Here is a 14,610-nt window from a genome sequence, read left to right on the forward strand (position 1 = left end):
CGGTGGTCAGAGGCGTCGGATCTAACATAGGAGAGACGAGAGGACTAAAACTCCGAGAATTAAAACCACCGAAAATAAGTATAGTGGACAACCTGATTCAAAAAAAAAAGTCACCTTCGAAAGATACAACTGTGCAATTGATTGGAAGCTCCTACTTGAATGAAATTGAAGAAATAGAGGAGAAAGCTATGATAATTTAGGGTTTGGAAACAAGTAAACTTTTCAGAATAATCGGGGTATCCCATTTCATATTTTACCTATGATATATTAAAACGTCTTCAATTTCTTTTCATTAAATTAAAAAACAATTATATATTAAATAATTTGTTTCTCTACAAAACATAATAAACAGCTTGTCCGGCGGTAAGACCAGTGCTATTCCAAATCCTTTACGTAGGTTCGATTCCTCTCCCATATAAAAGAAAGTTTTAAATCCAATTATAGAGTGACATGTATTATACTTTAAGCAGTTATAAATAATTATATTTTTAAATGCGTTATCATTTGTGGTCTAAATATGACACGTTAACATTTCCCTCCACCTATTCTTATTTAATCAACTTTAGATATTGATCGTCAGTTAATTAATAGTTTTCATCTAATAAGAGTATTTTTTAACCGTAAGTAAAACGTTAAGAGGTAAAATATTATAAAAAAATAGTATCAAAATTGACATTATTGTGAAATGTTAGGTTATTTAATTGCATTAATCATATTTTAAACTCACCCAAATATACTCTACATGATTTATGGAATGAAGTTAATCTTTAGATGGATATGATATCCGAGCTTGACGATTTCAACTTGATCTGATTGGGTCGACTTTTTTTTTAAACAATTAAATTTAAGTCGTGTTGATTCAATTTTTTAGATTATTTGTTTGGGTTAGGTCAAATTTGGTTTTAGGGTGAATAAAACTTGACCGAAGATAAAAAAATATACATAATTATATCTTATATATTTAAAGATAATTACAATAATATTATTTTATATATATTTTTTTAATTAGATTCTTATTTTATCAAATAAAATTAAAAATTATATATATCAAATCAAGTTGAATCAAATACATGTTTTTATCTTAAAAGACAGATCAAATTTTAATCAGGTGAAATCACCCTAAACCGAAAGCATATTAAATTTTGAGTGGAATGTATATTTCTAACTATTTAAGTTGGGTTAACTGAAAATCTGACACATCCAGATCGATTTCCATACTAGGTTAATCTAATAAAAAAAATTAAATTCAGCAGTAAATAAATAATAAAAATAATTTCATTTTACTCTGCTCTGCTAAACCCCAAAAATGTGTTTATTTTGAAAATTTCTTGCAATCGAAGGTACCTTCTTCCTTCATCATCAATCAAAAACTTCTTTTTTTTCATTTCCTTTCTCCTTTGAACTCTTCCTTCTCCACCCACAAAATCAACTATTTCCATTTTCCTGAAAAAGTTATCGCCATGCGTGGTGAAAAATCTTTAGCTATAGTTGCATCACCATCTGCGGCGGCGGAGACGAGAGGTTCAGCGACGGCGTTAGCACCTGGGTTTCGATTCCACCCAACAGATGAGGAATTGGCTAGCTATTACTTGACAAGAAAAGTTTCAAACAGGCCTGTCAGATTTAACGCTATTGCTGAAGTTGATATTTACAAGCATGAGCCTTGGGACCTTTCAGGTTGATTGTTTGGTTTTTTTAAATTTATTCTTTTATTTTTTTTTGTTAAAATATTTTTCTGAAATATTCTGAAAATTTAGAGGTTTATGTTTTAAAAGCTTTACATTTGGTAAAGCTGTGTTTAAGGGGTTTTTTTTTTTTTTTTGCAAAGGTTTCTTAGTGAAGAAATTAAGAATATTGTGAAATATTTTGTTCTTATTTGCATGTTTGAACATTTCTCTATTGGATCATTCCAGTATTTTCTTAGAATATTTTGAAATATTATCTGTTCAAGTTCTTAAGAACCTGTGACAATATACAAATGCATTGTCTTTACTAGTTAAATGTAGTATCCTTCGTTACCAGTTCACTAAGAAATGGTATTCATGGATATTTTCTTTGTGGATTTCTGTTTCCTTTTCTTTGTTTTTCTCTCCTCTTTTATGTTGTGGTAAGTGCTTGGATTTCTGCATTATACTGTTTTTCTGCTGTGTACTGGTGGATTTTAGTTCATTTTAAGCCATGGTACTAAAGTTTCTTCTTGGTGAGTTTTTTAGACAAGTCAAGGTTGAAAACCAGAGACCAGGAATGGTATTTTTTCAGTTTACTGGACAAAAAGTATGGGAATGGAGGAAGAATGAATAGGGCTACAAACCAAGGGTATTGGAAGGCCACAGGGAAGGACCGAGAAGTCCGCCACAATGGACAGCTTATTGGGATGAAAAAGACTCTAGTATTTCATAATGGGAGAGCTCCAGATGGGTTGCGGACCAATTGGGTTATGCACGAGTATCGGCTTGTTGAAGAAGAATTTGAAAGAATTGGGGCATTGCAGGTCTGAGACCTTTTAATTTGATCTTGATCTTGGTGGCGATCTGTTAAGCTTGGCTGCAAGTATTGATGTTATGGTTTATATTTCTATTTATGTTAAAAGAAATTTAACATGAAATACTTTAGTACATTATGTCTTCTGTGATGGATTGTGTTGCGTTGGTCTGATTATAATGAACAACTTACATACTGTAAACACATTATTCTGTATGGAGAACATATGACATTTGAAGTATGATGAGGGGAACTGTTTGTATTTTTGCTGCTTTGGTTTCATCACAATTTGGTTGCCGAGAAAATTTAGAAAATGAATGATAAATGTGATTCAGGTTGTCATTCATTATGATGTTTTACTTGATACAATAAACATGCATGTGCACCTTGCTTGATGTTGGTAGTTCAGACTATTCCATAGAGCCGTTGGTAATTTGAAACTTTAAATTTAGCAGTCCAATAATTTTCTCTAAACCGAACTTTACTATTGTACAATTATTGAAACTAATCTTATAAGAATTGTTTCTTTTCCTTTCTATTTTTTTCCTTTTGTTGTTCAAGGGGTATGTGCTATGTAGAGTATTTCATAAGAATAATATCGGACCACCCAATGGAAACCGTTATGCCCCTTTCATTGAGGCAGAATGGGATGATGGTTCAGAAGCATTGGTTCCTGGAGTAGATGTTGGGGATGATGATGTAGATGGAAATAATTTGATAGATGTGAAGGAAGTGGCAGCGGCTAAGAATGCAGTGATTGCAAGCAATGGTGTTCAAAGGATTAGTTTTGAGCAGGTTTGTCTTTATTTTTTATTGCTTCTGCATCTTTTTTTATCGAGGTTTATTGTAGATGCTCGATACCAAACTGATATCATGAGCATTTAACTTTCAAACTTGGGATCTCTCTATTGTTTAACTTACTAGAGAAATGGAGTCCACTTACGCCAGCTCTGCCAAACTATTTATGTCAAGGATGTTTAGGCCTTTTACTGTATTATTAAGCTAATTGAATTGTGACTATTTTGGGTAAATTTACAACCAGTCTACAGATTAAAGCCGCTTAAGTAGTTTGGTCCCAAATAGCTAGTAAATATTAATTGTGATGCGTTGTAATCTTGGCATGGTTTTACACTTTAGAAAGAGTCGTGTGCATGCCGTGAAGCTGTGGCCTTTTTTCCCTGTGTTGCTTCTCGAAGAAGACAGATTGATGGAATCTGTAGATTAAACGTACGGAAATTCCCAGAGTAATAGTCTGATACTAAGAAGCATCTTGACAATAAATTATGTGATTTGGGTTCTTTAAACCGAACTGCTTTTGCTCTGCATCTCCTCATGTGGTGTGTACCATGTTTTCCTGTCGTTTTACTTTTATGCTTGGAACTGTAAATGTTGTTTGCTTGTGATTCTGCTATGAATATGATTGTCATCTTTATATTTTTGTTTCTCCTAGTGGTGAAGATGTATTCAAGGTTTTATATGCATTAAGATGAAGCTTTATTTGCAATCAAACGTGAAGTTCAAACAATAATAATTCGATTGTTGCAAATCGTTAAGACACTTTATTTGTTTAGTAGTTGTTTCTACCTAAGGCTTGTTTCATCTAATATTAAAATAAATTTTCAAAATGCATTTCTGAAACTTCTTTAGCACTTCCAGGAGATTCAAAATGCTGATGAGGATGTTCTAGATGATGATGAAGGTATGAGGAAGTCACCGAATGAGAGAACAGATGTCCGTCCTTCACTAACTGCATGCAAGATGGAGAGATCGGATAAAGGCCCTTCTTTATGTTTGGTTAATAGAGAAGCACCCTTACCGCTAATCCATTACAAGAGAAGACGCCAGAACGATTCAGGACCCAACCATGAAAATGTTTCCGAGAACTCGACTAGAGCAACTCAGGATCATTGTTCATCTACAACAACAGCTGTGACAACCACAATGTCACCGTCATCGGATACAACGACGGCAGTTTCTGCACTCTTGGAATTTTCTTTAATGGAATCCAGAGAAACCAGAGAGAAGAAGCCTCGTGTTCCACCACCGATATATGAAACTGCTAATCTGGATTCAATGTTGCCTCCTGGCTGCATGAAACTTATCAAGGAATTGCAGGATGAGGTCCGGAAGATTTCTGCCGAGAGGGAGACATTGAAGCTCGAAATGATGAGTGCTCAAGCAATGGTGAACATTCTACAGTCGAGATTAGATTTTCTTATCGAGGAGAATGAGGACCTGAAGGGGAGAAACCGTGGAGGCAGGAATGGTAGAGTAGGCTCACGTAGCCATCCCTAAGAGATAGCATCTGGTTTGTATCACAACATCTGCAATAATTTCTTCTATATGTTACTTGCACCCTACTTCTGTAAAAATGTAAGCAAAGAAGAGCATAAGTACTCCAACTGTTTTATGGTTTTCTTGGTGGACAATGTATTAGCATTTGGTTGTTGAAGAATGTTGTAGCGTTGCTGCTTATTTATACCTAGATTTTTTATGCATTTGCGAAAATTTCCCTTCTCAACTAGTGTAGATGGTGTAGACTCGTATTCATTAGTCCGAAAATGATACCCGTAACATCGGAAATACAAGATGGACAGTTATAGTCAAAAGAAAGCAAGGAGGATGAAGACTTAGCAAGGTCATGCGGGGCACCATTTGCATCGCGGCAAACACATCGTATGTTGAATTGGGGCTGAGAATCTAATAAACGTCGAGCTTCGTCTAGATAGAAACGAAGCACCGAAAAAATCAGTATAATGATTCTCCAATTGGCAAACAACATTGGAAGATCGCTCTCTATAATGAGTTGCGGGAAATCAAACTTGACCGCCAGTTGGATTCCATAGAAAACAACAAGCGCCTCAAGAATTTCGGCATTGCGAGATCATTGAAAACAGACAGCACGACCTGTAAGCACTAAACTGCTGGAGTCGAGAGCGATAACAGTGTCGGCGATCCAGTATACATCAGCGGTTTGGCTGAATGGATTATGAGGAAGAAAAGGAGGTTGTTTGGGTGTTCGATTGCAAGGCTTGGCTCAAAACAATCAGGTGCCAACCCGGCAGCATGCTTGCTTCAAACAAGAAAACATTGCGACAATGCCAAATTAAGGAACGTGAGGAGAGCGATAAACCTTCCAACATCCATATTCCACAAAACATTACGAGAAACTCAATTGCCAATAAAATTAAAATCCTAAATAATTTTTAATTTTTAGTTTAATTCAGTCTCTTTTTAACCTATAAAAATTTTACCAACATTCCGAAATCATATTTCGAACAAGTCCTATAAATGTCAAAAGCAAAAGTCAAGATTCCTCTTCACTAGCCTCTGCAGCAGCAATCTCCGAAGCCAATTTGTTTATTAGCTGCTCACTTGCATGTTTTGCTACCGATATCATGTCAAGAATAATGCTCGGGTCTAGGCCAGCACCTCCCCGTTTCGTGACGCCACAGATGTGCCCTTTCCGATTGACGGAAATCGAGACAGCTGAGCACATCTGTGATTCCTCTTCTGATGTAGCATCGACGATATAGTGCCTCCCCACCTAGGTGCATGCAAGAATATAAAGATGAGATAGCGAAATTCTTTTCGGCAATTGACAAAAAATTATAATGCACTGCTTTACCTTTGTTATTGTAACTACAACGGGAATCCCAGATGTGTCGAACTGTAGAAACTCTTCATCACTTATGCTGACTTCAGGTTGGTCATCACCTTTTGTCTCGGCTTCAACATCGACCTTAGGGATGCCAGTATTGCTTAAAGCAGCCTTTACAAACAACAAATCATGTAGTTAATTTCAAGTTTTGAGAGCCAGTACAATCACCTTGACTTAAATATCAGATTAAACTGTTGAGAAGTCATTTAAAAAGGCGAAATGAAAAGGAGGTTGACAGAAAAGAACTTTAATCAGTTTAGGGTAAAAAAAGGCTATTTTACATCAACCGATGAATTAAATACGAAGCACCAATGTAAACACAACTTGAGTACATGGCTCACAGAAATTTACATGAAACTGTTAATTGATGCAAAAAAATGGGACCTCAAGATGCCATATACAGGAAACACTGGACTATCAGGCAGGTTTTCGACGAATTAGGCAGCGTAACTCAAGGCAGACTCAAACTGAGCACAAATGATTAAGATCCCATTTCCTCTAATAACATGTAAAATTGCTTTTCAATACTTGGAACTTAATTTGAAATCTAAACCTGAGTCACACCAACCAAGAGGGAAGAAAATATGACTTCAAGTACCTTAATAACAGCGGCAAGGGCATCGAGCAAATTCCTTCTGAACTAATAACAAGACCATCAATATAGAGATCCCAGCACACTTTTCCTTCCACGACCACCAGAGATGCAGGATCAATTCCAGCTCCTGAAATATATGGATTAAAATAACTACATTCTCAAACTGAAGGAGAGTAACAAAATATAAAACAACAATGAATTACAGGAGATTAATCATATCTAAGAAGGTCTACCTGCTCCACTTTTGCCACCCAAGAGGCAACGTTGCAGAGCAAGTGAGAGCTCTGTCGATAACTCCTCACCCCCTCTACCCTGTGCAAAATGAAATACAAGAATTTAACACGTAAAACAAAGTGAATAATGGATTATGATACCATAATTGAGGCTTAAAGACATATGAATGTTGCTAAGTTGTGATTACATAAGAAAGAGTATGAAAAGCAAAAGGAAAAACATAAAGACTAGAACAGTGCTACTCCTACACATTTTCTTTTAACCAAAGAGAAAAGGGCACTCACTCACACACAGAGACCAAAAGTGAGATTCAAATCGCAAAAGTCCAACCTTCCAATAAAGAGAGAATAGCATTTAGCATACAACCAGTCTAAAAGGGCTGCAACTAGCCATTCAAAACTCCTCATAAATATCATGTTCTCCGAGGAAGAAAATTCGATAATTGCATACATGGATGTTAAAGCATGCATATCATGAAACTAGAAAAATTACTCACTGTTCCAACACGCCCCCATTTTACTTTCTATGTAAGCAAAATTGCAATATTACCTTAACTGACATTAACAAGGATATTCTTTTTAAAAGAAACAAAGAAATAGAAGAAAACGAAAAATATTCATGTCAATTCAACAAATTCAATCAACTAAAGGTCATAACTTCACAGCTAAAGCAAAAACCACCTCAAACATTGGTGCCGCAGTTGGACTACAATCAACGTATATAGCAATCTTTCCTTTGTCAGGTTGCAATGCACTTGGTTTTCCAAGTTCAGCCTGCAAAAAAATAAATTAGCACAACCAGAGACGGACCCACGCCGCCTAAAAATTTAAAATTCCTATATAATTTATTTATATTTTCTATTAAAAATCTGTTTTCCCCAAGTAAAATTTGACATCTAAAGATAAATACCTTGACACTGGCAATAACATCAGTTGCACCAAGCCTAACTCTTTCTGAACCATGTGCCTGTCACAATACACTTTAATGAACAAAAAACAAAAGCTAAAGAGAAATATTGTTGTTGGGGTTGAAAGTAATTAGCAGAAGATTCCACACACCTGAGGAATAACTCCAGTTTCAACGTATATGGGTCGGTAAGTTAACCTTTTTCGACCATCTGAACGAAGGTCTTGGGCAATTCCACCTTGTATGAAATGCTTTTCTCCTACAGAAAGACCCACCATTGCTGTAAATCCACAGAATAGCTAATAATAAATACCTCGGTTTCACTTGCACGGCCGAGAATTCGGTAGAAATTGGGCTCTCTTCGCTTTGAGAAACAAAATGCAAAAGTAACTTTTGCAATGGGGTTAGGGTTTAAGAGGACACAAGAAAGCCAAATCAAAGGAAGTGCTGAACCTAGGGTTAGATCATCAAAGGTCAAATTAAAAAAAACCAAAATTTTGTGATCTATTCACGCCGATTTTTTCGATGTATCATCGTTCACCGTTTTTTTTTATCAGATACCGTTCAGACTATATTTCTAGATTTAACACCCTTTGCAAAAAGACACGCCCCTACAACATGCTTAACGCTGATTTGACGTCACATGGGGTAAGACGCGCCCCATGATGCGCGCCTTATTGACATATGATACACGTGTGTATAGCGCGATCCCTGGAGCGCGCCTTAGGCCACGTATGATATAGCACGTGGCAAGGATCGTGTCTTACCTGAGAATCTGTCACGCGTCAGTAAGGCGCGCCCCCTACAGCACGCCTTAGGTATAATTATCCACCTACCCCGACGTTTCACACCCCAATCCCTCCTTATAAATACCTCCATCCTCAATTACTTTCATCACACTAAATTCTCTCAATTTCTCTCAACTTCTCTCAAATACTCTTATAATCTCTGTCTAAGGTATATTTTATTATATTTTTAATATTTTGTATTTAATTTATTTAAGTATTTAACTTATTTAATATTTTACTTAATTATTTTTTTGCAGATATAAAATGGAAGACGATCTACTTCGCTTGGATGGAAATCATATATCTCGACACTTTACTGATACGATAACATTTTAACGTTTTAATTTAATTAAAATTATTAGTAATAATTTGTTGATTTATTTAATGCATGATTATTAGATTAAGAATTAATTTTTGTAATTATTTAATTTTAGGAGAAGGACCGTGTATTAAATCCTTTTATTAGGAACCTTAAGTTAGTGATACTTAGTCGTGTCTTGCCGTATTTAGTAGAGGCTGGATTCGGTTACATAGGTAGATATCAGGGTCACTGTAAGATAGAACCAGACCTTATTTCTGCCTTAGTAGAGCGGTGGAGGTCGGAGACCCACACATTTCACCTTCCGTGCAGAGAGTGCACGATTACACTTGAGGATGTTTCTATGCACCTGGGGCTTCCGGTGAATGGAGATGTGATATCGGGGATCGCGTAAGGTTCCTAGACTGCTTTGTGTCGGGATAATCTAGGACGTGTCCCAGAAAGTTTTAACGGTGGTCGGATACCGTTAAATTGGTTAGATGCCAATTTTAGGGAGTTGAGAGAGGACGCGTCAGATGATGAAGTTAAAATATATGCACAGGCATGCATACTGCAGCTGACAAGAAGATTGTTGATGCCGGACAAATCGCGCAACCAAGTTCACTGTATGTGGTTGCGACATCTTGTCGACTTTCGTGTGGCCAAATCACTCAGTTGGGGCTCGGCAGTTTTGGCTTTCCTGTACAGAGAGATGTGTCGAGCCACTGACTACAGGCGTAATGCTATCGGCGGATGTCTCCTGCTGCTGCAGCCTTAGGCATGGTATCGATTGCCCTTTTTATGTCTCGTTATGAAGAATCCATTCGTATTTCCGCTACTCTTGAGGTAATTATAAAACTGGTTTCGTATATTAATCATTTTATACAGTGTATAATAATTTTTTTCTTGAATAGGTGGTCTACTGACAGGAAAAATCATCAGGAGCTACATGATGATTTAGAAAAAATTATGGTGCTAATCGATTATAAGGCTGGCACACAAGTATGAATTTTAATGTTTAAAAATCGATTTTAGATTATAGTTATATAATTATATTATTATTTTGATAAAAATTATATATATATTATTTGTTTTAGTTTGAATGAGTGCCATATTCTAATGATGATGTGAAGACGGTGATCCCACCTGAGTTGAGGAACCCATCAGATGTTTGGATGGCGATGGTCCCTTTGATCTGTTATGCGACCGTCGAGTGGCACTCCACCGATCATGTGCTCCGGCAATTTGGTTGTTTTCAACCAATTCCGGAAGCACCTCGCAATATGGACGAGTTGCATAGCACAGATAGACGCGGCAAGACTGATACAGATTGGCTGGTGAGACATCATGAGTGGGTCGTGTTGTGGGAGGATCGACATCGGCGCCTTCCCCGTAGAGAGCCCATTTATGTTTATGACTTGATAGTTGGTGATGATTATTATGAGTGGTTCAACAGAAACGGGAAACCGTTTCTACTTCCCGAGGATGCACGAGGGCGGACCTTTCCATGACGTCGACAAAGACGTTCATCGACACAGCACCATCGTCCCCCGACTCATGGACAGAGAGCAGGTGCTCTCGTTTCATCCTCAGCTGCACCAGCAGGACCTTCACAACAGCCACCGTCTGCAACGACTTACATACCGCAACCATATATGATGCCGTCACCGCATTTCCATTACCAGATGCCGCTGCCTTCACCTGGTTTTTTATGACCCCGCCGTTGCCACCTTCACAGAGTTTTATGACCCCTCCTGGAGGTTATTATGAGTCTATGTTTGCAGATCCAACTTGGGGTTCATATACTGGATATTTAGCGCGTCTTACCTTACGCGACGTCAAATCAGCGTTAAACGCGCTGTAAGGGGCGCGTCTGACCCCACGTGGCGTCAAATCAGCGTTAAGCGCACTGCAAGAGGGTGCGCCTTACTGCAAAGAATGTTAGATCGGGAAATATAGTCTGAACGATGCCTGATCGGGAAAAAAGCGGTGGACGATGATATATCGGGAAAATCGCCTCTATTCACGACATTATCCTCTAATAAATAAGAATATTATTACAAATGAATAAATTGATTTTTTGTATATTTTTAAAACATCAAATTGATCCTTTCAATAGATTTTTTTATCTTAATTACTGGTAAAGTATTTAGAAAAAATAAAATAATTTTTAATTAAATAATATTTTAGTTAAATATATATTTTATATTAAATTAAAATAATAATTTAGTTAGATGGTTGGTTATGTATAATTCACTCAAAAAAAAATGGTGGTGGTATTTATAATCACCTTATTAGACGAAAATAATTTACTTTTAAAATTTATTGTTGATCTAGCACGAATTGATCATGTTAGCATTTTGTCATGAAAACTTATCGCATCAATTTAATGTATTTATCGTTAATTAACTAACCATTTTGCTATAATTTGAATTATAATATTTTGATATAATAAATATTTATAAAATTAACAATAAAATCGCTAAAAAATTATTCAAATTTTCCAAGATTTAGACTAAAATATTCAATTTCTTATCAAATTAATTGATCACTTTGTTCGAATGATTGATCCTTTCATAAAAAGATAACAATCTTTGTGATTTCAGTAGACAAAAGATTGACCTATTCCATCGAATGATCAATCCATTGATTGGAAATAGTCAAAAATTTTAAAAATGAACTATCCCTTTCACTAATATAATTAATCTCTCACGCCATGAATAATATAATAATTTAACACCGCCCCTTTCATTGTAAGTGCTATGTTGTCGAAAAAGCATCCCTTCGATGTCTTGTAAGATATTGTGCCATTCGATTTGTTTCTCGTGATCTTTGCCGTGAGATTCTTGATGCATGTTGGGATTTTCCCTGGTAAATTGTTGTGACAGAGGTCCAGGATTTGGAGAGATGGTAGGCCACAGATTTGGTCCGCTATTTTCCCGTGGAACATGTTCGACCGGAGGCCAATGATGATCAAATTCGAGAGCCTTTCTCCGATCCACGGTGGGATTTCTCCGGAGAATCGATTAGCAGAGAGGTCGAGAGTGAGTAGTTCTAAAGTATGTAAATATACCATTGGTCCCACTGAAACTCAATGACAATCGTATGTAAAGGTCAACAAATTTAAATCTAATATTATAAATATTTACAATAAAATTAAACATAAATACAGTCAATTCAATTTAAATTTTATAAACTTGATTCGAACAAATTTTAAATAAAATTTGAATTATAAAATAAAATTCATCAACTCGCCTAATTTAAAATTTTCTATCTCAACTCGGGATGATACCGATAGTGAATGAAACATATTTGTGGCTTCAAAAGATGGTTAACAAAGTGAGTGAACGTCACCTTGAGATTTATGCTAATAAGAAAACAAGACGAAATAAGTGAGAAATGACAAGGTCATTTTCATTGAAATCAAACTAAACATCTGGTTATTACCATATCTCCTCACCACCAATCATTGGAATGCCTTGCTTACACTTACATCTGTCCAAAATTGATTTCTTCGATCCACCTTTGCTCGAATTATAATAATAAAAAAATAAATTAACTGACCCTTATTCTCATATGTAATGGGATAAGGGGAGGTAGGATAGTAGGCTGCCCCCAACACTAGGTTGAGAGCAGCTTCCGTAGGAGACCTCCAAATTATGAAATGCCCTCCGTGGGACTCGATCCCACACCTCAAGATTAAGAGCCTTGTGCTCTACCAACTGAGTTAGATATAGTAATAATAATAATCTTTATTTAAATTTAAATTTAAAAATGAAAAATAAAGACAAACAAATTATTATATTCTTAGTTGGATATTGACCCATAAATAGAAGTAGAAGAACTCAAAATTTTTAATAATTACTCGATTAATTTTCAAGTTCAAGTTGAATCCTTCAACTATGCATGATACATGCATATCACATATGAATATATATATACATCATATATGGTTATAGAAAACCGCCTAAATTAGAATCAAATAGTATAATAATATTATAAATATTCAAATAAAGTTTGAGTTATAAAATATAACTCGTCAACTTAAATAATTCAAACATTTTTAACTCGACTCGATGGAATAAAACCCTAAATCTAGGAACAATTTTTTAATGCTTAAAAAGGGTGTACCCTAAGGGCTAACACGTCGCCGCACATGTTCAAACACAAAAGTGATATTTAGATGAAGAAGGTTATTATCTATGTTTTCTGTCACACCTCACTTTAGGAGCTAAATGTTATTAGTTTTAAAGTAAAAATTAAAGTTGTAAAAAAGGAATAATTTAGGACACAATTGTAAGTTTATGAAATTTTGGGCTAGTTTTGGAAAGTGTTAGAAATCCAGAGACCCAATCCTGAATTTGCCTATTTTTTTTAATGGTAAGTGAAAATTTATTCCCCAACATCAGAATTAAATCCCATATGCCAAATAATCCAATTCTAGAATATCCATCGACCCAAATCAAACAACCCATCGTTGCACCTCCGGTCGGCAGTAGCGTGCACCGCCACCACCGCCGCCACCGAAAACGTCTCTCTTTCCCGGTCATAGCCCAACCCTCCATTCGCCGAATCTCGTTGTCGTCTATCATGGAGAGCCCTCGAAAGCTTCATCGATGCCATTAACTTCCCTGTTGATTTTCGTCGATTGAGAGATTTTTCGACACCAGTTAGGCACATCGCCACCGCCATCAGCTTCACCGGTGATGTGCGAACAAAACCCAGGTGAGGGACGCCTCCATCATTGCGCCGTCATCGACCGCCTTTAGGGGTAAGCTTCGATCGTTTTTCAGTTTAATTAAGGTAGATTTGGCTTATTTTTGGATTGATTGTGGGTTGTTTTGGTGTTTGGTTACTTTCTGGTGAATCGTTCGACCGTGCGTGGGGCTTGTTTTGGGTCCAGGGAATTTTCCAGAACCGGGTCGACTCGCCTACTCGACCGCCTAGTTCGATCCAATCACCGAGTCAACTCGACCCGAGTTAACATGTCCGAGTCAACTCAATCTGAGTCAACTCGTCTGAGTCAAACCATTGACTTGACTATTAACTTTGACCAAAAAGTCAACTTTTTCGAAATGGTCCCATTTTATATTTTTCGACGTCTAGAGTCCGAATCCGAAGCCTATTTTGCCAAATTCGCACATGGTAAGCTGTTTTTTAATGTTTTATCTTTGGATTCAAGTTAGTTTCTCATTTAAGTTCAATTTCTGACTTAAATTCGGTTGCTTTGTATCCGAGGGATTATTGGACGTTGAATTCAGTTTTGAGGGCGATCAAATGGAGTTTAAAATGATCAATCGATATGGATCAGAAATCGAGGTAATACTCTATTACCTTTTGCATGCATTCTGGAAAACATTGATAATTGGTAATTGCATGAAAGGAAATGCTTAGTCTATTAGATGTAATTAATTATCATCGGACTCAGATGTAAATTGGAATAATGACATGACATTATATAAGATTCAGACAGTTCGAAAAAGAGAAATTGGTAGATCGATCGTAAACAAATCTAAATTCAATGATTTAATCAATCAAACTCAGGACTTGTAAACTATGATTAATCTAGTTAAAGGTTAAATGTTGAGAATTATGGATAAGATATTATCTAAAATAGCCCTAGAGTGTAAAATTACGAATTGTACTG

The 14,610-nt window shown here is 36.2% G+C and overlaps 1 protein-coding gene and 1 pseudogene across 1 annotated transcript; one reads left to right on the forward strand and one right to left on the reverse strand.

Moving 5' to 3' along the window:
• Window positions 1–1,445: 1,445 nt before the first annotated feature.
• Window positions 1,446–4,777, forward strand: LOC120175789 (NAC domain containing protein 50-like). Its single transcript, XM_039182350.1, has 4 exons — window positions 1,446–1,677; window positions 2,214–2,491; window positions 3,043–3,276; window positions 4,138–4,777. The coding sequence occupies exons 1-4, from the start codon at window positions 1,461–1,463 to the stop codon at window positions 4,774–4,776; spliced, it is 1,368 nt and encodes a 455-aa protein (XP_039038281.1). The 5' UTR covers window positions 1,446–1,460; the 3' UTR covers window position 4,777.
• A 1,011-nt stretch (window positions 4,778–5,788) lies between these two features.
• LOC120175778 lies at window positions 5,789–8,155 on the reverse strand (annotated as a pseudogene).
• Between the last annotated feature and the right edge of the window lie 6,455 nt (window positions 8,156–14,610).

The sequence above is a fragment of the Hibiscus syriacus genome, unplaced genomic scaffold, assembly GCF_006381635.1.
Source record: "Hibiscus syriacus cultivar Baekdansim isolate YM2019G1 unplaced genomic scaffold, ASM638163v2 tig00112215_pilon, whole genome shotgun sequence".
NCBI lineage: Eukaryota > Viridiplantae > Streptophyta > Magnoliopsida > Malvales > Malvaceae > Hibiscus > Hibiscus syriacus.